This window comes from Euprymna scolopes, chromosome 17, assembly GCF_053919585.1.
Source record: "Euprymna scolopes isolate OS-2025 chromosome 17, ASM5391958v1, whole genome shotgun sequence".
Classification (NCBI taxonomy): domain Eukaryota; kingdom Metazoa; phylum Mollusca; class Cephalopoda; order Sepiida; family Sepiolidae; genus Euprymna; species Euprymna scolopes.
This window is the reverse complement of record NC_136498.1, coordinates 73,122,102-73,145,403: the sequence shown is the minus strand read 5'-3', so window position 1 is coordinate 73,145,403 and position 23,302 is coordinate 73,122,102. Positions and strand designations below refer to the sequence as shown.

General features: G+C 33.2%; 1 protein-coding gene across 3 annotated transcripts in view; it reads left to right on the top strand.

Moving 5' to 3' along the window:
* LOC145296789 (uncharacterized) overlaps positions 1–23,302 on the top strand; it is a 58,057-nt gene that overhangs the window by 14,984 nt on the left and 19,771 nt on the right. For all 3 annotated transcript variants that reach the window (XM_080142855.1, XM_080142854.1, XM_080142853.1), the window contains exons 3-6: positions 1,182–1,234; positions 1,443–1,504; positions 5,312–5,439; positions 6,804–6,982. In XM_080142855.1, coding sequence (XP_079998981.1) covers positions 1,182–1,234; positions 1,443–1,504; positions 5,312–5,439; positions 6,804–6,982 — 422 coding nt within the window. The remainder of the gene's footprint in view (positions 1–1,181; positions 1,235–1,442; positions 1,505–5,311; positions 5,440–6,803; positions 6,983–23,302) is intronic.

The following is a 23,302-nucleotide window of genomic DNA, read 5'->3' as shown; positions in this document are numbered from 1 at the left end:
TTATACAAGCAAAATAATAAATCCGAGGTGGAATAATTAATCGGACAATGATTTTGGTAACATAATGAGGTTTATTATACAAATAGTACGAAACAAGAATATAGTCCAATGAAGTATATATGTGTATATAATATATATATATATATATATATATATATATATATATATATATATAGGTTGGTAAGTGTGGAAGAGTATTATGCTGACAATATGCGTGGAGTTTCTTTTTTCGTCTTCCTCCATCCGTCTGTCAAACTCTTCCATCTTTTTTTTTTTTTTTCAATCATCGTCTCTCACAACTAACTAACCTTTCAATGTTAGACAGGTGCTGGACTTTTCCATTATAAAAATTATCTTTTAGTGTGTTTAGGATGAATAATCCAACTAGTTTAAAGATGTAGGTACTATCATATGATCCTATTGCAACATCAAATGAATTTTCAGAGTTGGTTTGTTTTACTCCATCTTTTTTGTCATAAAATAAAAACAATTACATTGTGTTCATTATGTTTATTTTATATCCATAAATCTAAAGCCTTAATTAGAATAGTTTTGGTCATATAGGAATGGCTAAAAGTCCATTATGTCAAATTGTGAGAATCTACAGTTATTTTTTTCTTATAAAATTAGTGTGTAGTAGATTTCATGTTTATCCACAACTGTACATCCATATTATTTTTAATTTGTTTTCTTATTAAAGTAGTATAGAGTTAAAAAAATATTTGTTCTACTCCAACCAATTATGTTATCTAGACCCTCAGAAGCAAAAACATTGCCTACCTAAAGTTAAATTGTAAGAAGCAATTCTGTCCTAGATATGACCTTAAACTATATCCAATGGTGAGGCCCCAGCTTGCGGGCTTTGGGGAGTGTGGAGCCACCCTTTAATTGCCATTGCTCCCAGGTTCACTCTGACCCGGAGTGGTAGTATCTGTTAGGATCCCAACTATGGGTTAAATAGAAACCAACTTGAAAACAACAAATATATTCTATTAAAAAATTTTTCTTAAATCTTTGGATTCGGCATTAAATAACCCGAAAAGGGTTGATATGCCGTAAAACAAAAACAACCCACCAACCAACCAACCTTTGTGCAATTCAAAATCTGGGATTAAAATTAAGTGTTATGTTTTTTTATATTTTCAGATATAATAACTTCAAATCTTTATTTATTTTTTCAGATAAAATTAGATGATGATATTGAGAACATGTCCAAAGAAGATTTACTGGAAAAGTAAGTTTTTTTTTTTCTTTTAATATTTCTGATGTGGCCTTGCAGGCCAGTAATAATGCTAGTTAATTTATAAATGAAATAGAAATTATTTGTTTTAATAAAGTTTGTTTGAATTTGCATGGCAGGAATTGTTTGTTGTCCACTTCATTACTGCCATCATCATTTTGTTTTAATAGAATTATAAATGTAATCGCATTTTTCTCTTTAGGTTCAGAGAACAGGAAAAGTACATAAAATATTTGGAAGAAAAACCAAAATTACAAACTGAAGGTATGATTTTCATCTATTAAATTTTTATTAGATATTAGATCTATTTATTATTAAACTAGCCTGGGTGCCCGGTGTTGCTCGGGTGTTTGGAGCTGTGTGTTGAGCAAAAAAAAAAAAGTGGTAGTAGGCAGGCTCGAACCTATACCGCGAAGGAGGAAAAGAATGTGAAAAAAAAAATGTGACGTCTTTGCTGTTGCATCCATCGCCAAACCGGAAGTGACATAGGTTTAAATTAAGGCTAGTCAATCGAAAAGAGAGGATGACTTTCGGAAATATCGTCGAAAAAAGCAACCCTTCCCTGTAGAAAAAGTTCCCAAGGGTGAAGGAATTAATGCTTTTAGGTAAACTTTTGATATTTGTCATCGAAAGGGTCGAGCTTCAAAACGATACCAATCTCATGAAAATCTGTCGCCTCTGTCAAAAGTTTTAGGCAGACATACAAACATGCATACATTTAAACAGACAGGTGACATCTATATTATAGACTAGTGGGGGTACCCAGCATTGCCCGGGTGTTTAGAGGTGTGCGTGTTGGGCAGGGGGGGGGGATCAAAATAAAAGAATAAGCGAAGTAAGAACCCTGTTTAAATATTTTATATATATATATATATATATATAAAAACAATGTTAAAACTTAAAAAAAAAATCATTGCCCAGGTGTTTATGTTGGGTGGGTGGGTGGTCTTAAAAAAAAAAAACAGTTTTGGTAAGTAGTTAGGATCGAACCCGAAGCCTTGAGGCGAAAGTGGAAAAGGAAGTGTGCAAAAAACCTGACACGTTACCCGCTCGGCCAATAAAGAGCAACTAAAACACGTTTGAATTTATTTATTTAAGTATTAAAAACAGAATTGACACGTGCCCGCAATAAAAGTTAACTCTGCTACTTCTATTTGACCTCATTAATGAGGCAAAATAGAAGTAGCAGAGTTAACTTTTGCTGCGGGGCAGTTTTTGGGTTTGTTTACCCAACTTTGGCTGGTTGTTTCCCCAAGATGTTGGGAGGGGGGGACCAGCTCCCCATAAAAAGGGGATTATCCAGATTGAATAGCAATTGTCTGATATAAGGAGTTTGCCCCCACATTGATCAAAGCTGATTGCTACTGGATGTTCCCCCAGTGCGATTGCCAGGAACAATTCTTAGCTTTGAATTAGTTTCGGTTTTATACAAAAAGGCTGAACGAACACAAGACGGGCTGAAATAGCAAGAATTTTGTAAAAATCGACGTAAATAAATCTAGAGGCGATGTGTATTCCCAAATCATAGATATTATTATCTAGGGGGTATATAAACACTTCTAAGCGATAGTAACCTCCCCTCGGAACCATCAACGAAAAAAGCCTTTTCGAGACATACAGAAATATGCGCGGCGCATTTGCCTTTTATATATATAAACTAGTGGGGGGTACCCGGCGTTGCCTGGGTGTTTGGAGGTAAATCAAAACTCCGGAACCTTGAGGCAAAGTGTGAAAAAAAAAAACAAAAAAACGTGTGATATTAACCATTGGGCTACCGCGACATACAAACGGAAGCACGTTTGAATTTATTTAATTACTTAGATTTAGCAGATGCACATCTTAATGACTTAATGAGGTCAACTTTGATTGCGGGGTTTTTCATTTACTGCGAGAACGCTTTTTTTAGGTGCACGTTTTAATGAGGTCAGCTTTGACTGCGAGGTTTTTATTTTTATTTTCCCAAGATGTGTGTTGGGGTGGGGAGACCAGCTCCCTTTGTCCAATTTAAATAGCAATTGTTTGATATAAGGAAAATATTTCCACATTGATCAAAGCTTGATTGCTTTCGGACATTTCTGGCGATCGCCACCGGAAAAATACCACCAGAATTAGTGTCGCTTTTATTATAGGAAAAAGCCTAATCCACACGTGGCGAGCGAAAACTGTTGAATATTTATCTTCCTGGAGTTGAGCAAATTAAATAGACAGGCGAGCTCCATTGTTAACTTGGAGATATTACAATTTATATGTGATATAAACAGTTTGAAGAAGTTGCGAGCCGACCGACCGCTTCTCTGAAAAAAGCCTTTCTTGGACATACAGAAAAAGCAAACATACATACACACATTTTCGCTTATATATATATAGATGTTTCTTTGTTTGTTTTGCAAGTACTTTAATGGAATGTTCTGCACTGGTGCCCTTCATGTAAATACAAGGTGCCTTCAATAAGTTTCCAGACTTTTTTTTCATATAAGCATCTTTATTATTGATAGTACACACATAAAACTCTAGTTTCCTTTGAAGTAATCTCCTCTGGCTGCAATGCACTTATTGTACTGTTCCAACAACTTCTGAAAGGCTCCATGGAAGTCCTCTTGTGTGTGCGTGTCTATGACTCTTGCCACATCCTCTTTCATCTCCTCAGTTGTCTCATAACAACAGCCTTTCATCATCTCTCTCAGACTCCTTGCCTTCCTTGAATCTCTTATGCTACTAAAAACCTGATGCTCGATTCGATTTATGCAAGCTAGTCCAAAAACATACATTACATATGTTTCTGTGGCATTTTTTCCAAGTTTAAAACAGAATTTTATTGCATATCGTTCTTCTAAAGTGTCCTCACGTCCAGATTGCATTTTTGAAATTCACCAGCTGTGACAATCAGGTTTTAGTAAGGTGTATTCTAATTCCTGCTGTAGTTGTTCATTTGAACCTGAAATCATAAAAATTGGTCAGTCATCTCATGTGTAGCAATAACATACTGAATGTTCAACGGTCTACAACAATTTCAAATGCCTGTACAAAAAAAAAAAAAAAAAAAATTTGGAAACTTATTGAAGGCACCTCATACCTTCAATCAAACTGTCAGTCCGCAAGATTGCAGATGCCAGAGAACTATATATTCCAATAGCTTTTTTTACTTGAACTGCATGCCTTTAGAATTCCCTTCTTGCTTCCCTGATTGTACTAACATGCAGCTGTATAAATGTAATGTAAACAAGCATCTCACTGCTCAACTCCCCGATTAGGATGATCCTAATTCACAGTAACCTCTTACCCTTAACCTCTTAATCACGTTGTGCTTTGTGTGGGGTAAAAAGAAAAAAACAAAACCTACTTTTATCTAGGAACATCACGACTGAAGTCAGGGTTGTCTCCTTGATTTCTCCAGAGGTCAAGAGACTGCTATATCTGAATGGTGCTGTTTTGGAGAACGTTGAGTCATTCGTGAAGCTTGGGTTCTTGAGTTGAGAACTATTTTCTTGTAATAGGAAAATAATCCCAAAAGGGATGGTAAAAGAAATAACGAAATAGTGAACAGATTGATTTTTTAAATATGTCGTTTTAAGCAAAAACAACAGTACTTAATTGTCATGTCGAAAATAGTAATATATCGAAAACTTAGGAAAATTCATTGAGTAGAACAACTGCTATTGTTTTTTAGTTAAAAAAAAAACTATATCTAAAAACATCATCATTAAAGTGTCAAAAAAGGAGATAAGTATGTCCCCTATATTTGCAATCTTCAATGTGTTTACTTCTAAGGAAAATGCACTTTCCTTCAATTTTCTGTAAAAATTACTTCTAACTGATAATAATTTTCTATTTGATTAATTTTTGGATATATTACTATTTTCGATATGCCAATCAAGTAAGTAATGTTGTTTTTGCTTAAAACGGCATTAAAAAAATATCTGTCGACTATATCTTAAGAAGCACAGAAATAACTATTGTAGAGAAAAGAAAATTATCCATTGTGAATATTAAATGTAGTTGTCTCAAACAGAAATTATATTAAACTTTTTGTAATTAATGTTTTGAGTTTTTTTTTTTTTTTTTCCCTTCCAGGCGGTGATGATTTTGAAATGAAAGAGTCTGAGGAGAAACTAAAGCAACAACATATTGAAGCAGCACGGCGCGAAAATACACTTGTTCTCCGTTTGACAACAAAGGAGCAAGAACTACAAGATTATTTGGTATGTAGTAGAAAATAGTTTTAGAAATTTTGGTACTCGTCCAGACCCCCCCCCCCTCTTCCCATGAATAAACAAAAAATTTTAAAAAATACGTAAAAATACGTAAATTGATCAAGTAGTTAGTTTAGATGAATTTGAGTTATTTCGATGCCTCCCCCCTCATGTTAAGAATGGCTTTCTAAAATCTTGCAAAAGTTTGAATTATTTATAGTTTATCCTTGTTCCTTCAAACTGTATTTTTCAACTTATTTTGCACAATGTTGTATGTTTCTGTTTAAAAATAACTGCAGCATAAAGCAGAGGCAAGTTTTCAATATGGTGAGCTTGATATAGACTCTTGAATTGCCGCTCCCCTCCTGTAAAAAAAAAAACATTCCAAACTTTGGTGAATTTAATCTTTATCCTATTATCAAATTGTTTCCATCTGTTTTTACTTGATTGAAATGTTTTTTTTTTATTTTGAGTTATTATTAAAAGTAAAATTTAAGTTGATTTCTACTCTTCTCTGAATCATATTAAGAAGATTCAATGTGTTAACTGTTGAAATTAATCTTATATGAACAAAACTGCACTTTGATATCATTTTTGTACAGTTTTCAAAAGGTAATGAAATTTTGCTCTGATCTAATAATTATAGCTTCCATTATGATAAATTTTCATTGACTACATAATGATATTAGATTTGCTAAGATTTGTTTAAAGCCTGTATTTTTATTTATACACTGAAAATTGTAAACTTTCTGATTTCCAACAAACTTTGAATCGTCATAATTTGATGGCAAATAGATTTTGCTATTATTGTATTTTGCTATCATTGTATTTTGCAAAGATAGTCATATTAAAATTTTTTGTTCATATCCATAATTCCTTTTACATTAAAAATAAAACTGAAGAAAATGCGCATGATATATGTATCTGTGACAAAATAAAAATATTATGTTCCAAAAATCACATAAATTGATCAAGTACTTTTATTTTTATTGAGAAAATCATTTTAAGTGATTAATGGAAATTTGTAGGCATTACAACATCTAGTAAGTACTGTTGATTTTTTTCTTTTAGATTTTTTTGTCAAAATGGTGGACAAGACAGTCACTCCTTGGTTATTTGTAAAATTTGATTTTCCTTTTTAAGAATAAAACTACTTGATCAATTTACATCATTTTTGAAATATGATATTTTCATTTTGTAATAAGTTCATATATCATATAGATTTTTTTTTTTTAATATAGGTGGACTTTTGAACAAGAACTAAAGTTTTTAGATGTAATGAAATTAAAATGTTACTTTGGAATATCTTAATTTGAAGACATGTTTGATTTCTTAGAATTAAAAAAAATGATAGAATTCATTTTTATTTTCAGAATCAGATTCAAGAATTCAAAGCTGCTCAAATCCCTACTACAAATCAGCTTCGCTCGATGCTTCTGGATCCAGCCATCAACTTAGTATTTCAGCACATGGCCAAAGAAATGGAGGAATGCAAGGAGAGACAGAAGCAAACACAGAATGAACTGAGCGCTTGGAAGTTCACGGCAGACAGGTGCGCTATTTTCCCCATCTTAAATCCGGTAATGTTTCTAACCTAGAATTATGTTGACGCAATCAGAACCTATCTTCTGTACTCACAACGTGTGTCATCGCTCTTAGCTACGAGAGGTCGTGGTGGTGATGATGCTGACAGCAGCAACGGCAAGAGGTGATGATGATGATGATGCAACAGTAGGTGCGCAACATACCTATATAAAAGCCATTGTTGCTGACGAGAATGTTGATATTTAAAAATGTTTTTAAAATTAAAAAATTTTTTATGGAAATCGCTCCAGACAAGGCATGAAGCTACTTTAAGTGAGGAGCTAAAGAAAATAAATACTCCGTCAAGGTTAAAAAAAAAAAAAGAATTAGCCAACAATAAGTGTGAAATGGACCCAGAAAATGGAAATTCTTCCCCCTTTGTCAGAAACATCGTTCACGGAATATGAGGACTAAAGGACAAAGCAAGGGGAGCAAGAGTTACAGCGCTTCTGAAAGTAAAGCTAAGGTTCACTTTTTATTCTCCTTACTTCTATTCACCCCAAAGAAAACACAGAGCCACTGAGATATAAGGGGCTGTTGTGAATTAAGGGAGACACTAAGGAGGAAGCAAGAAAAAAAAAAAAAAAGAAACGTCACTCAGGGATGTGATTTTTAACGTGTGCACCAAGCTGTTGCCTTATATTGCATACTGTCACCTTATCTTTGTTATGCATATTATTGCTGCTTTGAATTTCTACTGACAGCAGAACGATACAAAAACAGTCTTACTTAATGAATGCTCCCAGTACATATGATGACAAGATGTTATATATGATAATGAAATATCGCACTGTCTGACTTTTATTGTTACACTAGCGTTATTCACCCAGCGTTACTCGTGTGGAGATATATTGCAAGTCGGAAATAATTTCAAATTTAGTCATGTTTACAAGTTTTATGTGGAAAGAAAAAGTTGAAAATAACTTTTGGTTAAGTAATTAAAAAAAAGAAATGTTAGCATATGGCATTTAAAAAAAAAAACAAACAAACAAAAAAAAAAACTTGTTGACAACCGTAAAACAGCAAATGGATTTAATGAATCAAAAAAAAAATTTTTTAATTTCTTTTAAATCTTAAAAATACCAATGAGAATAATTATTTAAATGTTTAAAACTATTTTTCTTTTTCTTAAATACATTTTCCACTGTTACAATGATTGTTTAATTTTATTTTTGTTTTATAAAATGCAGAAAAACTAATAAAAAAAAAAAAATGAATTTTGTTTCTTTAGATTCTATTTCAGTTATTTTATAAACTTATCTGATAATTGCTCCTAGTGACCTCAAATTAAATTGCAAGAAAATTTCAATCTTATCTTTAGGTTCTATGAAAAATTTAACACTTATTGAAACTTACTTGAATGTTCTGTTGACAGATCAATTTCTATAATGTACAAACATTGATTTGTATAAATTTACTAGCAGTTCAGCCTGTCTTTGCTTGGGCCCTATGTACTGTTCATAACTTTATGTGCATATGTATATATATATTAAAAAGTTTAACTCCTGTCCAGGTAATCTACATTTAAAATTTCAAGTGTTTAGATCCAAAATTGGCAGAGGAGTTTGGTAGAGTCTGCAAAGATCAACTCTTTCAACTTTGAGCTCTTGGCAGCCAAATTTTTGCCACAAAACTGAATAAAAAAAAGGTGCATGTCTGAATACCTTTTATGTATAATTTTAAATGTTTAGACACAAAATTTGCTAAATAGTTTACTTTTGAACTTTGACCCCTTGACAGCCAAATTTTCGGGCAAAAATCGATTAAAAAGCTTACCCTATATCTGAATACACTTTATGTAAAATTTCAAATGTTTAGAGCAAAAATTGGCAGACTAATTTGGTAGCGACCTCAGAGGTCAAATTTTTAAAAACTTTGACCTTAATTTTGACTCCTTAACATTTATTGTTTTGGGTTCAAATCAAATTTAAAAGTTTAATCCATGTCCAAGTAACCTACATCTAAAATTTCAAGGGTTTAGACCCAAAATTGGTGGAGGAGTTTGGTAGAGTTTTCAAAGACCAAATTGTTGAACTTTGACCTCTTGACAGCCAAATTTCTGGCCGAAAACTGATTAAAAAGATGTTCCCAAATCTCAATATCCCCTATGTCAAATCTCGAGTCTGTAGACTGAAAATTGACAGAGTAGTTTGGTAGGGAAATGTATGCAGACACAGACACACATAGAAACAATTTCACTTTCATAGATATAGAGATAATTATGGCCCAAATCTTATGTTCATTGATTTTAAACCATTTAAAATTTCATTTTGTGCCTTTTGTTCCTATTTTTAATCCATTCAAAACTTAATTTCTTAAAACAAAAATACCTTTCAACTTTGTACTTCAATTAAAAATTCCCACAATGCACAGTGACTGCACAAACTAAATGCCCTTGTAGAGCTACAGGCTTTGTAGAAGCTTATAATATATATCAGTGGCATTCACCCTAGGTGAGTTGAACCAGCTTTCTCTGAAAGGAGAAAGTGTCAAGGGAGTATTAAGTTTACAAACAATCCTCGGTCGCATGTATATCGCAGTCAGGGAAGATGATGGCATTAGGTTTTTGCAGTTCTTGCATGGACGTGTTGATGTCTCCCCACATACAGCATCTTGTATTCCAAATAGTCATCCATCTAATACTGACCAGGCTCAATATTACTTTGGTGATCTAATGAGATTATGTCATATGTAGAGTTGGATTTAACTGATGAATGGATTTAAGTACAAAAAAAATAAATCATATACTTTTTTAAAGACAAAAATGTGTGCTTGTTAAGATAAATTTGACAGATCGATTTTTTTTTAATGTTATTTTAAGCAAAAACAATATTACATACTTAATTGTCATGTTAAAAATAGTAATATATTCAAAAATTCATTGAGTAGAAAGTTAAAAGTAATTTTTATGGAAAATTGGGTAAAATTACATTTTTCCTAGATGTTATAAAGTAGATGATAGAGAGTTCACACACAGGGGACCATAACTCTGAACGAATATTTTAAATGGCTTGTTTATGGTGTGTAATATTTGTTGTCTATAATGATCGACTTTTTTTTTTTTTTTTTTTTTACACAATAGCAGTTGTTCTATTTGATGAATTTTTGTAATTTTTGGATATATTACTACTTTCGACATGACAATTAAGTATGTAATCTTGTTTTTTTTGCTTAAAACGAGATATTAAAAAAAAAATTGATCTGTAGAGCCTTAACAAGCATTCAAGACATGTTTTAGCGATTTTTATACCCAATAATTTACTTTCGGTCAGCAGACTCATTTTTTGTCCCCTGAAACCAAGAAACAACTTTTAATATGAAAAGACAACTCTCTCCCCCAACAAAAACGTTTGGACCACCAGTGTCAATAAGTTCACAAATTTGAAATCTATGTGGGTACAGAACTGTTGCGCAACAGAACTCACGTGATGTTTGTTACCTCCAACTCTTAGGAATAGAACCTATATCATGTCGTACAGAATACAATACCGAGTGCCACAATGTTTTTGCCGCATCTTAAAGAGTACCTATTTGCAATGCCTCTTCACGGGAGAGAGTTCGACATCAGGGTCGTTTTATTTTTAATGTGGAGAAAAAAAACAAAAATAAAAAATTGTCTCAGTCGTGAAGGATTTCTTCTCCACTTACAGAGAAGTGCAGCATCTGAAGAACAAGTGAGGAAGCTCATTATTGCAACATATTGAAATAAAGTTGAAGTCAGAAATTAAGATGACATGCATGATGTTCACTGCTGTTTTTATTGTGTTAATTAAGACACTGTTCTTGAGGAAATGAAGATGAAGCCTCATTTCTATTTCTGGCATGACAGCAGTGAAGGGTTCTAATAAAGAAATAACTACTGCAAGGGAGATAACTTATAACTGATTATAACAATTATAGTTTTTGGTACATCTATATCTCATTAGGTATGGTTAAAACCAAGTGGGGCATGTTTCTTGTTAGTAGTAGCGGAGGAGTTTAGTAGAGTCTGCAAAGGTCAACTCTTTAAACTTTGATCTCTTGGCAGCCAAATTTTCGCCCCCCCCTCCAAGTTTGCTTCATGTCTGAATACCCTTTATGTAAAATTTCAAATGTTTAGACCTGAAATTTGCTGAATAGTTTGCTATAAACTGCAAAGGTCAAATCTTTTGAACTTTGACTCCTTGACAGCCAAATTTTTGGCCAAAAACTGATTAAAAGCTTGCCCTATGTCTGAATACACTTTATGTAAAATTTCACATATTTAGACTAAAAAGTGGTTGAGTAATTTGGTAGAGACCGTAAAAAGTCCAAAAAATTTTAACTTTGACCCTAATTATGACCCCTTAACATTTATTGTTTTGGACTCAAATCAAATTTAAAAGTTTGATCCATGGTCAAGTAATCTATATCTAAAATTTAGAAAAAAAATCATTTTATCTTTCGGTTCTTATTTAAAACATCATTTTATCTTTCGGTTCTTATTTAAAATTCAATCTAACCAAAAAAATGTAACTACAGAAAAATATTTGATTTGCATATCCGTCATTGAACAGAAATATCATATTCCAAAAATTATGTAACTTGACCAAGTAATTTCATTTTTATAAAGAAAATTTTTAAGTGATTAATGGGAATTTATCGGCATTATAATTTAAATTATTGAATTATTGTTGAGTTATTTCCCTTTGATTTTGACTTTTTTCATAATGACAGGCGAGACAATTACTTCTCAGATACTTATAAAATTTTATTTTCTTAGTTAGAAATAAAACTACTTGATCAATTTACATGTTTTTTGGCATATGACATCTTCATTCCATGATGGGTACGTACATCATAAAGATATTTCTGTATATTTGTTTTTTCATTTTTATTAGGTTGAATTCTATAGCAGAACCCATCTTTCAACTTATATACACACACACACACACACACACACACACTCCATTGCTGGTAATAATGATAAAGTGATCAATATTTATTGATATTAAACTACCAGTAAAATTAAAATTTATAAATCCCTCCACCTCCCATACACACATAAGTGTATTTTAAGTTTGTACATGGGTGTTTGTGGTAATCTGGAAAAAAATAGAAAATAAAAAAGAACAACTCTATGTCTAAAATATTTAGATGTTATAAAAGAATTGGAATCTAGAACAGAATCTGTAATTGTATCGGGACCGGGAAAAATATTGGAATCACTAATATATATATACATACATATATATGGGGGGGGGTAAATTATGCAAAATATAATTTACAACATTTATTGTTCATAAACAAGGAATACAAGATAAAGTGAATTGTTTCCTTATTCTAAGGTGTTTCAAAAATTTGGTGTTTTTCTTCTGAGGAAAACGTATAACAAAAGAACTTTATAGACTTGCTATAACATTGCTGGTTGGCTCAAAACATTGAAAGCTTCAAAGTTCAAAAGAAGGTAATATTTAGAAAATCATATAAGAATATATACAGATGCAAAAAGGATATTCAAATTGATGTCCACGTATGAAGATGTAGTCAAATAATAGGATTCAATGAAATGTGTGTGTCTATATATATATATATATATATATATATATATATATATATATATATATACACACACACACACACTTCAGGATAGTGTAATGCAATAGATCTATTGTTATGGAAATCTGGTGATTATTTTTTATTACAAAATATTATTGGCTGTAATATTTTATAAAGACAATCCTAGCTAAATAAAAATTGCTCAATATACCAGATAGAGCAAATAAATCATAATTTAGTAATTTAATTCATCTGTTCATTTCTTCACACTTTTCTCAATAACCACACCTTGGATTTTTTCAGAAATTTTGCACAAACATTAGTCATGGTGAAAGTAAATCTTTGCCAAAACGGATTTTCCAAGATAACTCTGGTTGCCCCCCTATTGGGCATTGTAGGGGTGAAATTGCCTCCAAATCATTCATCTGTTCATTTCTTTGCGCCTTTCTCAATAACCACACCTTAGATTTTTCTGAAATTTTGCACAAACATTAGTCATGGTGAAAGTAAATTTTTCACTCGCGGAGGGAGGGGGGATGCATGCTCAGCTTGTTTTATAGCAAGTAGTACATAGTAATACTAAACAGTATTCGCAACAATAATAATGAAGAAAAGTTTATATATGTATATTCTTGAAAACTACCCCCTCCCAAATAAGATAGAAGGATTTTGCACCATTTCTATGTCACCTTACAAAGATTAAAATCAATATATAATGATACTAAACCTTATGTTTAGACTCCTTACTCTAATTTTAATCAAAATCTATTACATGATTTGGAGTCTACAAAATATCTAAAATGTAAGGCTTAAGCTTAGGGGTTTTATGAAGAAATTGAAATTCCAGGAATTTTGCTATATTGGTATCAAATAAGTGTGGATCAAGTCAATGCAAATCTGAAATATTTGAATATTCAATTGGAAGGTTGTGTCCAAATTATGCCTCTTAAACCTTTTAAAATATTCCAAAAAAAATGAAATTTGGGAATGTCCAAATATTCCAAAAAAAAAACTGAAATTTGGAAATTTGTTTAATACCTATTATTAAAATTTTGCCCAAATCAAATGTATCTGAATTTTCATAAAGGGCTTCAATCCATCTTTACCACCTTTGCATTAAGCTAAATCAAATGGAATCTAACCCATTTGGGACATTACGTTAATGAAGGGAAAATTATTCCTAACTAGAATTAAGGTAAAAATGTTTTTTTTGTATAAATAATTGAATTTGTTCAAAAATATCACGCAAATCAACAAAGATTTTATATATATATCTTCTTGATCTACATCAATGACCTCCCTAAACACATACTTAAATCATTCGTTGACATCTATGCTGATGACACGACCATCTACGGCAACACATCAAAGGCTGTAAATGACAAAGTTCTCTCTGATTCTCTCTCCTCTGATCTCGAGCGCATGGTTCAGTGGAGGAAGATGTGGCTGGTTACCTTTAATGCATCCAAAACCAAACTCCTATCCTTACATCATCAACGCTCTGATCCCCAGCTGGCATCAATTAAAATGGATGGCTCTCGTCTGGGTGAGGCCCCGTGTTTTGACAAGCTTCTGGGTTTGACCTTTACTCCTGATCTGAAATGGAACACGTACATCAAGTCTGTTGCCAAGGTCACTGGAAAGATGGTGGGATCCTTCTACCGCTCCAGAAGATATCTCACTACTGATGCAATTCTCTATCTATATAAAAGCCAAGTACGTCCAAGGATGGAATACTGTTGTCATATCTGGGCAGGAGCTGCTAAAAACAGCCTATCCTGCCTTGACAGAGTACAAAATAGACTTCGTGGCTTAGTGGGGGATGCCCTTTTCTCTACCCTGCAACCTCTCTCCCACAGAAGAGACATTGCGAGCCTATCCTTGTTTTATCGTTATTTCCATGGCAGGTGCTCGTCTGAACTCCAATCTCTGGTCCCCCCTCGCCAATCTTTCACGAAAAACATCCGTCTAGCTGAATTCACTGTCAAAAATTTCCCCCACTCTATATCTGTGCCTAAATCAAAACGCGGATTCCATGAACAAAGCTTCTTTCTTAGAACTGCACGCCTGTGGAACTCTATTCCGTCTGCCTGCTTCCCTCCAGACTACAACTTGGATGTCTTTAAGTCCAATGTTAACAAATTCCTAATGAACCGCCTTAATTAAACACTTCATCAAATCTCCACACTAACGTAATGTACTTGCAATAACCCTTATCCCTGAGTGGCTTCTGGGCCTTGATAAGTGGTGATCACTGTGTAAAAATATATATATATATATATATATATATATAATATGAAATTAGATTCCAGTAACTTTCAGAAAAAAACATCCAGTTACTTGACAAACCATTTCGTTACAATTTCAAACCATTTCACACAACCAAAATATAGCTATATACCCTGGATCTTCTATAAGTGTGACTCTTCATAAGGAATGTCTCAAAAAGAAAAAAACATGTTTGAAAACATCATATAATAAAACCAATATTAACAACACTAACATTTTAAAGCAATTATATATGCAGGTTGAATCTTCTTTGGACATTCGATTAGGTTTATTTATGCATGCTCTGGTGTTAAAAAACATTAACATCCATTGAGGTTATTTCTATTTACTTGCCTCCTCACGAAGGCAGAGTTAGACACAAGGTCGGTTTTTAGTGTAGGAAAAAATCCAGCTCCCCAAAAAGGGGAACTCTGGATAGGAACAAAAATAGAAATTGCCTCAGATTTCTTCTTCACTGGCCGAGGGCAGAAAAGGTGAAGTGTAGTATCAGAACAGATACTACACTTCACTTACTATTGTTTAGAAGTGTTTATATACCGCCTAGATAATAATATCTAGGATTTGGGAACGTGCGTCGTGTGTCAATTTACAGCGACTTTTACAAAATTATTGCTATTTTGGCTTCTCACATGTTGATTTGGCTTTTTCGTATAAAAAGCAAAACTAATTCGAAGCTAAGACATTGTTCTCGGTAGGCAATCGCCGGGAACGTCCAGCTTTAATGCGAGGAAAATTCCTTATACCAGACGATTGCTATTCAATTTGGACAATCCCTTTTTATGGGGAGCTGGTTTCTCCCCAACATCTTGGGGAAACAAAACCAGCCAACGTTGAGTAAACAAACCAAAAAAAAAAAAAACTGCCCCGCAGTAAATGTTAACTCCGTTACTTCTATTTGACCTCATTAATGAGGTCAGATAAAAGTAACGGAGTTAACTTTATTGTGGGCACCTGTCAATTCAAACATCTTTTCGTTACTATTTCTTGGTCGGCGAACGGTTGACGTCACACGTTTTTCTTTTTTTTTCACACTTTATTATTTTCCAACTGCGCCTCAAGGCTTCAACTTCGATTCTTCCTACTTATCTACCCAAATTAAAAAAAAATTTTTTTTTATTTGATTTACCCAAAATCACACGCACCTCCAAACACCCAAGCAACGCCGGGTACCCCCCGCTAGTTTATAATAGAAATCTCATCTGTCTGTTTAAGTGTATGTATGTATGTATGTATGTATGAATGTTTGTATGTCTGCCTAAAACTTTCGAGAGAGGCGACGGATTTTCACAAGATAGGTATCGTTTTGAAGCTTGACGCTTCGGACGACAAATATTGAAAAATTGGCCAAAAACATTAATTCCTTCATCCTCAACTGGGCACTTTTCTACAAGGAGAGGGTCGCTTTTTTTGTCAATATTTTCGAAAGTCATCCCCTCTTTTTGATTGACTAGCCTTAATTTAAACCTTTGCACCTTCCACATTATTTTCCTCCTTCGCGGTATGGATTCGAGTCTGCCTACTACCACTTTTTTTTTTTTGCTCAACACACACCTCCAAACATCCGGGCAATGCCGGGCACCCAGGCTAGTTATTTAATAATAATATACCAATTGATTGCATTCCAATAACCAAAGGAGATAATTTGTCCACAATGTTAATTTATTTTTTTATTTTGGTGAATACCTATATTTACTTTTTTACTATTTTATGTGGTCTTTAGTCTATCTGGCTGCTCTTCAGAGATGATCAAATATAAATAATAAATAAAAAAAAAACTAACAGTGTGCAAAAACAAATTAGAAGGAAGAAAGGTGCTTAAAAAGATGGGAAAAATTGCAAATCAAAAAACATAAAAACACACTTTAAATGTGGCAATTTAGAGATAAGCTTCCACCCTCTGAAAAGACATTTGATATTGGAAAGTTCTCAAGCTGCCAAGGTTTTGTTGTATACAATTCTAAGAATCATCTAAATAAATTCAGAAATTATTGTGGAAGAATGAACTAGCACCATTGATGAAATATTCCAAAGGATTTGACTAGGTCGGGGATTTTTTCCTTCTGCCTCCAAATTAACTAGTCTAGATTAGATCATTCTTGTAATGACTATTTCCCTCTTGATTGCATTGTAATGCTGGATTTGTGTAGTTCTAGGTGGTCCACCTTCCCAGACTCCGCCTTCTTTCTTTGAGAAGGGGTTAGTTTATTGTTAATTGCCTAAAGTGCCTCTACCGGGAATACCGACAGGACTTCTCAGACATCTTTTGCAGGGTCAGAGTGCCCCTCCTCTGGGCACTTTCTGACCCTAGTATCACATTCTTTACCGTACAAGAGAAATAAATTCCTTCAAAAGAATTTGATCTATATATTCTAATATATTTTGTTGGTTAGATAAAATATGCAGGGTGTGCGTAAAACAAGTGTTTGTTTTGATGCAATTGAAAACTTTCAAATGTAAATTTCGAATTGAATTCTGATTTCAAATTATGACGTGCACAAAATCTTGTGATTTATGTATGGTGTGTCCCAACATGGTGCAACTATCATTGCACACTAATTGTCCGAGGGTAGCTGAACTGTCACTTTCCAAATCGATGAACGTGAATGATCGATTGGATTCAATCTATCCATTCCTCAGATCTTTTTTGGGCATGCGGTTTTATCAAATCAGTGTTTTTTTGTTTTTTTTTCTTTTTTTACATGTGGGTCACCACTTATCAAGGCCCGAAGGCCACTCAGGGATAAGGGTTATTGCGTGTACAGTAATCAATGAGATAGTATTGTAGTAATCATTAGTATTAGGGGTTTTGATAGAGTGTCTTACTTAAGGAGGCGGTTTGTCAGGAGTTTGTTTATGTTGGACGTCCAAGTTGTAGTCAGGTGGGAAACAAGCAAGCGGCAGAGAGTTCCACTGGCGTGCAGTTCTAAGAAAGAAGCTTTGCTCATGGAATCTACGTTTGGATTTAGGCACAGATAAAGAGTGGGGAAAATTATTGACAGTAGTTTCAGCCAGACGGGTGTTTCTCGTGAAAGACGGGAATCAGGGAAAATTATTTTTATAGGCAGCAAAGTGAAAAATTGGTAAAAGACAAATACATAACAAATGTTACCAAAGACAAGATAAGATACACTTTTACCTACCTGGATAAGTTTTGCATGGTTTAACTTTATTTTGTAATGTCACTGTGACATTACAAAATAAAGTTAAACCATACAAAGCTTATTATTGGATAAGTTTTTATCAGTATTTTATTTAATTTTCGAATCCCCTGAACTGAAAGAATGTATACCAGATTGTGACGTGGTCGTCTCCAAATCTAATGTCAACAAATTTCTATTTCAAACGATTGTAACGATGCAAGGTGCTACACTTTACTAATTCATAAAAATAAAACTGGAAAGAAATTAAAATCCTGGTCGGCATTTTTTTTTTTTTTTTTTTTTTTTAAACAAAAGGTTTTATTACCGATACTTTCCCATCTCGACACGACTTTAAAAGTTTCTCACCATTGTCCATCTTGCCCGATGTACACTTTTCTTCATCCTCTGACCACATGCCAGTAACAGCCGGCCCATTCTCGTCTTTGTCTTTGCATGTCCATTTTCTTTGACGTCAACTTCTTCCACCGACCACGTGGTTCATTTTTTCTCCTTTTTTTTTCCTTTTTCTTCTCGTGCACACGTCTTCATTTGCATATGTGTGTTTTTCGGCTACTGTTGCTACTGCTGATCTCTTCACAAGCCAGCCATCCTTCACTGCTGCTGATATTTCCCCACGCGTTCATATGCACTATGTTGCACGATCCCCACAAGTAATTAAGAGTTTAGTTCATCTGATCAATTTTTCCGAGTCCTCTCGCAAGGTTTTTGTCTATCTCAACTAGCAATCATTTCATCTTATTAATCCGTATCCTCGCGTGGCTTTTCGCCTTGATATGCAGCGATCCTTTTTAGTAAAATAAATAGAAAAATGATCATCATTATTATTGTTTTTTTTTTTTGTTTTTTAGTACTAATGAGTTATGTCTTGTCAAGACCAAAAGACCACTCGAGGATAAGGGTTAATGAGTTTGCCAGGTGGATGGCGAGACAAACATGTTGAGGATTGAAAATGATGGTTTGAAACTGAGTAGAATTTGATTTTTTTTTTTTTTTTTTTTTTTTTTTAAATAGAAATCGCTCTGGACAAGGTATGAAACCACTTAATGTAAGGAGCTAAAAAGAATACTACTTCGAGGTCAAAAAATAAGGACGCCTCAATCAGAATTTGTTAACATTGGACTTGAAAACAATCATGTTGTAGTCAGGTGGGAAGCAGCTTTATGGTATTGTGTTCCACACATGCATATTTCTTGGAAAGAAACTCTGCTCATCGAAGTTCTGTTTAGCTCCAGGTATAGAATAGAGGAAAAAAAAATTAACATTTTAATGCATTATTATGTAGAAGGTGATGATGAATAGTTTGATTGATGTCTGTTTTTTTTTTTTTTTTTTTTTTTTTTTTTTTTTTTTTAATAAGGCTTATCAAGACCAGAAGGTCACTTGGATATGGGTCAATGAGTGTCAGACAATTCAGACAAAACTGTGATGAGTAGTAACTTGTAGTGTTGGATCAAATACAATTGTATTTGTATTTCAATTGTATTTAAATACAATTTTAATGTAATTGTATTTGTATTTGTATTTTTAGATTTAGGAATAAATGTATTTGTATTTGTATTTTTAGACTTAGGAGTAAAAGTATTTGTATTTGTATTTCTGGTAACCTAAACGAAAGTATTTGCATTTCAATTGTTAAAAGTCAGTATTTGATCCAACCCTGTTCACATACATGTTGCATACGTGTACCAGTCTACCAGCCCTGTCCACTTCCAGTCACACACGCTGCTGCTAGTTGAGTGACGATAAGTCTGTGAGTCAAGTAGCTTCAATTCAGGGTTGCCAGCTTGGCTTTTTTAAGGCCAAATTTCGCGAATTTGGCTTTTTTTGAAGCAGTTTGGCTTTCAAAATTTTTGTTTGTTTTTTTTTCAAATTTATGCTTCAAATTTGGCCTTTTTCGGATAATTTTATATAAATATTTATTAAATATGGATTATTAAAGAAAAAGTTATAATAAAGTAATTTAAACAGTTGTTTGGATGTCTAAACTTGTAGATTTAAAAAAAAAAACTTTTGACCTCCCACTCCCATTCATGGATTTACACCCTCTCGCACTAAGCGAATCTCACACCTAAATGTTTAATCCGGTTTCACAGTTACTTACTAAATGTCTATATGGACCCTTTCAAAGAGTTCACAGTTGAATATGAAACCATTTTGGGGACATTTTTTAGTGCTGGCGCCTTGTCCCTGCCAATTAGGTCACTGAGTATATTTCCTCTGAAATAATTAATTCTTGTATTTTTCGTTTGAAATTCTTTAAAAGTAGTGTTTTGAAATTAATTGAATTAATTTATTTTCAATTTATAGAAATTTGAAAACTTATAACTATAGCTATTTAAAGTTGTATTTAAAATGAATATTTTTAAGTATTCATATACTTTTTGCTGAGTAGTCCCAAAAGTTTAATTAAAAGTCAATAATTATAGATTTTCTAACTATCTTGGATTAATAGACACATTTGCCTTAATAATGACGCATAGATTGTTCTTGGAAACAAAGTCTAGTTTTAGAGTTATGACTAAAATTAAATTTATCAATATTTTAGAGATATTTTAAGTTGATACCTCCAATCCCCTGAGTAAATTTGGTCTTCTGACAACTGACATAATTCTTTTAAGAATATGATTGACAAATAGAAACTTATTTACAAATTGTACCAATAAATATGGTATGGAAAAAATGGCACTAGTAAAAATGGTAAGTAGATGTGGAGTCTAAGATAATAACCAACTACTTTTCAATTATGCTGTCATCTTAGAAATCTGTCGATTATACTCGCATGTTTACTCATTGTAAGTGTTTTCTTCAGATTTCATGTGTAATACTAAATAGATTGTAACTCCAAATGGTTACTAATATCATAATCGTAAAAAAAAAAACATTTATAAACATCTCTTTTATGTAATCTGTCCCCGTTGTCAATCAATGCTTACATTAAAGTGTAGTACCTGCTCTGATGACCTAACTTTATCGGAAACTTTCAGAGCTCTAATGATGATAAAATGCAATGAGGACATGATATAGAGTGTAATGTAGATGTCAAATTTGGAAGGAAATATTTCTTCTTTTTTCTTCTTTTCTTCGCATATTTTCAGATTGTTTAAATCAGTTATTGTATTTTTATTTGTATTTTGAGATTGAGGAATAAAAGTATTTGTATTTGTATTTTTAGCATTAGTATTTGTATTTTTAGAGTTAGGAATAAAAGTATTTGTATTTGTATTTCTGGTAACCTTAACGAAAGTATTTGTATTTGTATTTCAATTGTTAAAAGTCAGTATTTGATCCAACCCTGGTAACTTGTTCACATTAGGCTTGAAAATGGCCATGTTATAGTCAGCTGGGAAGCAGCACCGTAGTATTATGTTCATAGATGGTTAGTTCTAAGAAAGAAACTTTGCTCATGGAATTTATGTTTAGTTGTAGGCACAGATAGAGTAAATAACAGAAATTGTTGGCAGTTGTAGTAACTAGACGAGTGCTTCCTGCGAATATTCTACGTGAGGTGTGGGGAGCATAGGAGTTCAGTTGAGCACTTGCCATGAAAATAGTGATAAAGTAAAGATAGACTTGCAACGTCTCTTCTGTGAAAAAGAGGAAGTAGGATGCAGAAAAGGGCTTCTCTCACTAGATTTCAAATCCGGTTTTGTACCCTGTCAAGGCAGGAAAGGGTACTCTTAGTGTTATGTAGCAGGTACATATTGGAAGAATGACGGGGGTTCATATTGGAGTGTGTATATATCATAGAACATATAACGGGGATTCTAAATAGAGGATGATAATGACATTTATATACATTACACACAGTTCATATTTATAACACATAGGAGATGCGAATTCATTATTGAAGGAAGGGAATGTGTAATACAGTTCTCTTGCATCGGAGGGGGAGAATCATTACTGATGATGGAGGAGGCAGACAATACTTGAAGGGGGGGGGCTATACAAAGTTCGTTTATAAGAGATGACAGACAAAACACATTTACCTTTTCATTTGGTGGAATGACAACAGACGAAGACAAGTTTACAAATATTAGATGATACTTTATTCATGCCAGCTGGATGATGATGATTGTCAGGGATTCAAGCCTTCTCAATTACATTGTCCTATCTTCCCCCTCTCGCCTCCAAGAGGGCGTCAGCTCCCAGTGTGGCCGACTCTAGCTCGCCCTAGCTCTGTTTCTCACTGTCTGTCTGACTGACTCTAACTCTTGTCTCTAACTTGGAACCCTGTCTCAATATATTGAGAATCTCCTTTCCTTATGACATCAGCGGTGTGGTCAACCAATATGACTTTATCACGTTTCAATTTATCCATACCCTTTACACGTGTATCTGCACCCTCTGATAAACAAAAGAAATTTCTAAATTTAATTGTATTTCTTTTAACTTATTTTGTTAATTATTTCTAAAACTCGTATTGTTCATTTTTGTAACTGACATATTTAATATCCAGTTATTTCTAAAAGAATGAACAATCAACTGTAAAGTATCTATTTCTGACATAAATAATATTTAGTTATTTACGAGAACAATGACAATCCTTCTGCATTCCTAGGATTTTAATATCTTATCTTTTTATTCTTGCCCACTGGGTTCGATTCTAGCCTTTTCCTAATATCATTTTCAAACTTATCTAGTTTTGCTTTCTTACTTACTATGGTCTGTCCCTTTTCATAACATTTACAGTTAATGAAAAAAAAAAATAAAGAAATTTACGTGCGGAGTTTGAACCTACAGACCATGTCATGCAAAAAAAAAACAAAAAAACACGCTATCAACTTACTGGGGTCCATCCCTTTTCATAACATTAGCGCTCCTGGATATGACCTTAAACTATATCTGATGGTGAGGCCCCAGCTTGCGAGCTTTGGGGAGTGTGGAACCACCCTTTAATTGCCATTGCTCCCAGGTCCACTCTGACCCGGAGTGGTAGTACCTGTTAGGGTCACAACTATGGGTTAAATAGAAACTGACTTAAGAAAAAAATAACAAATATACTCTATTAAAAAAATGTTCTTCAAAATCACTGGATTTGGCATTAAATAACTTGAAAAGAGTTGATATGCCGTAAAACAAGTAAACAAACATAACATTAGCAGCTCCTCATCAAATGTGGCAACGGTACTCCATCTTAGGATGTATAGGACCTTTATACATGCTGACATGTGTTCGTGTTGAATATAACTGTTGAACTGCTCTGCAATATTTTATTTTCAGAATGATAAAGATTGATCGAAAATTTGGAGAATTACGGATGAATCATATCATTTGATGCTTTTTTATTTGTTTTTGATGAATTTTTTTTATTCTTCTTTTTA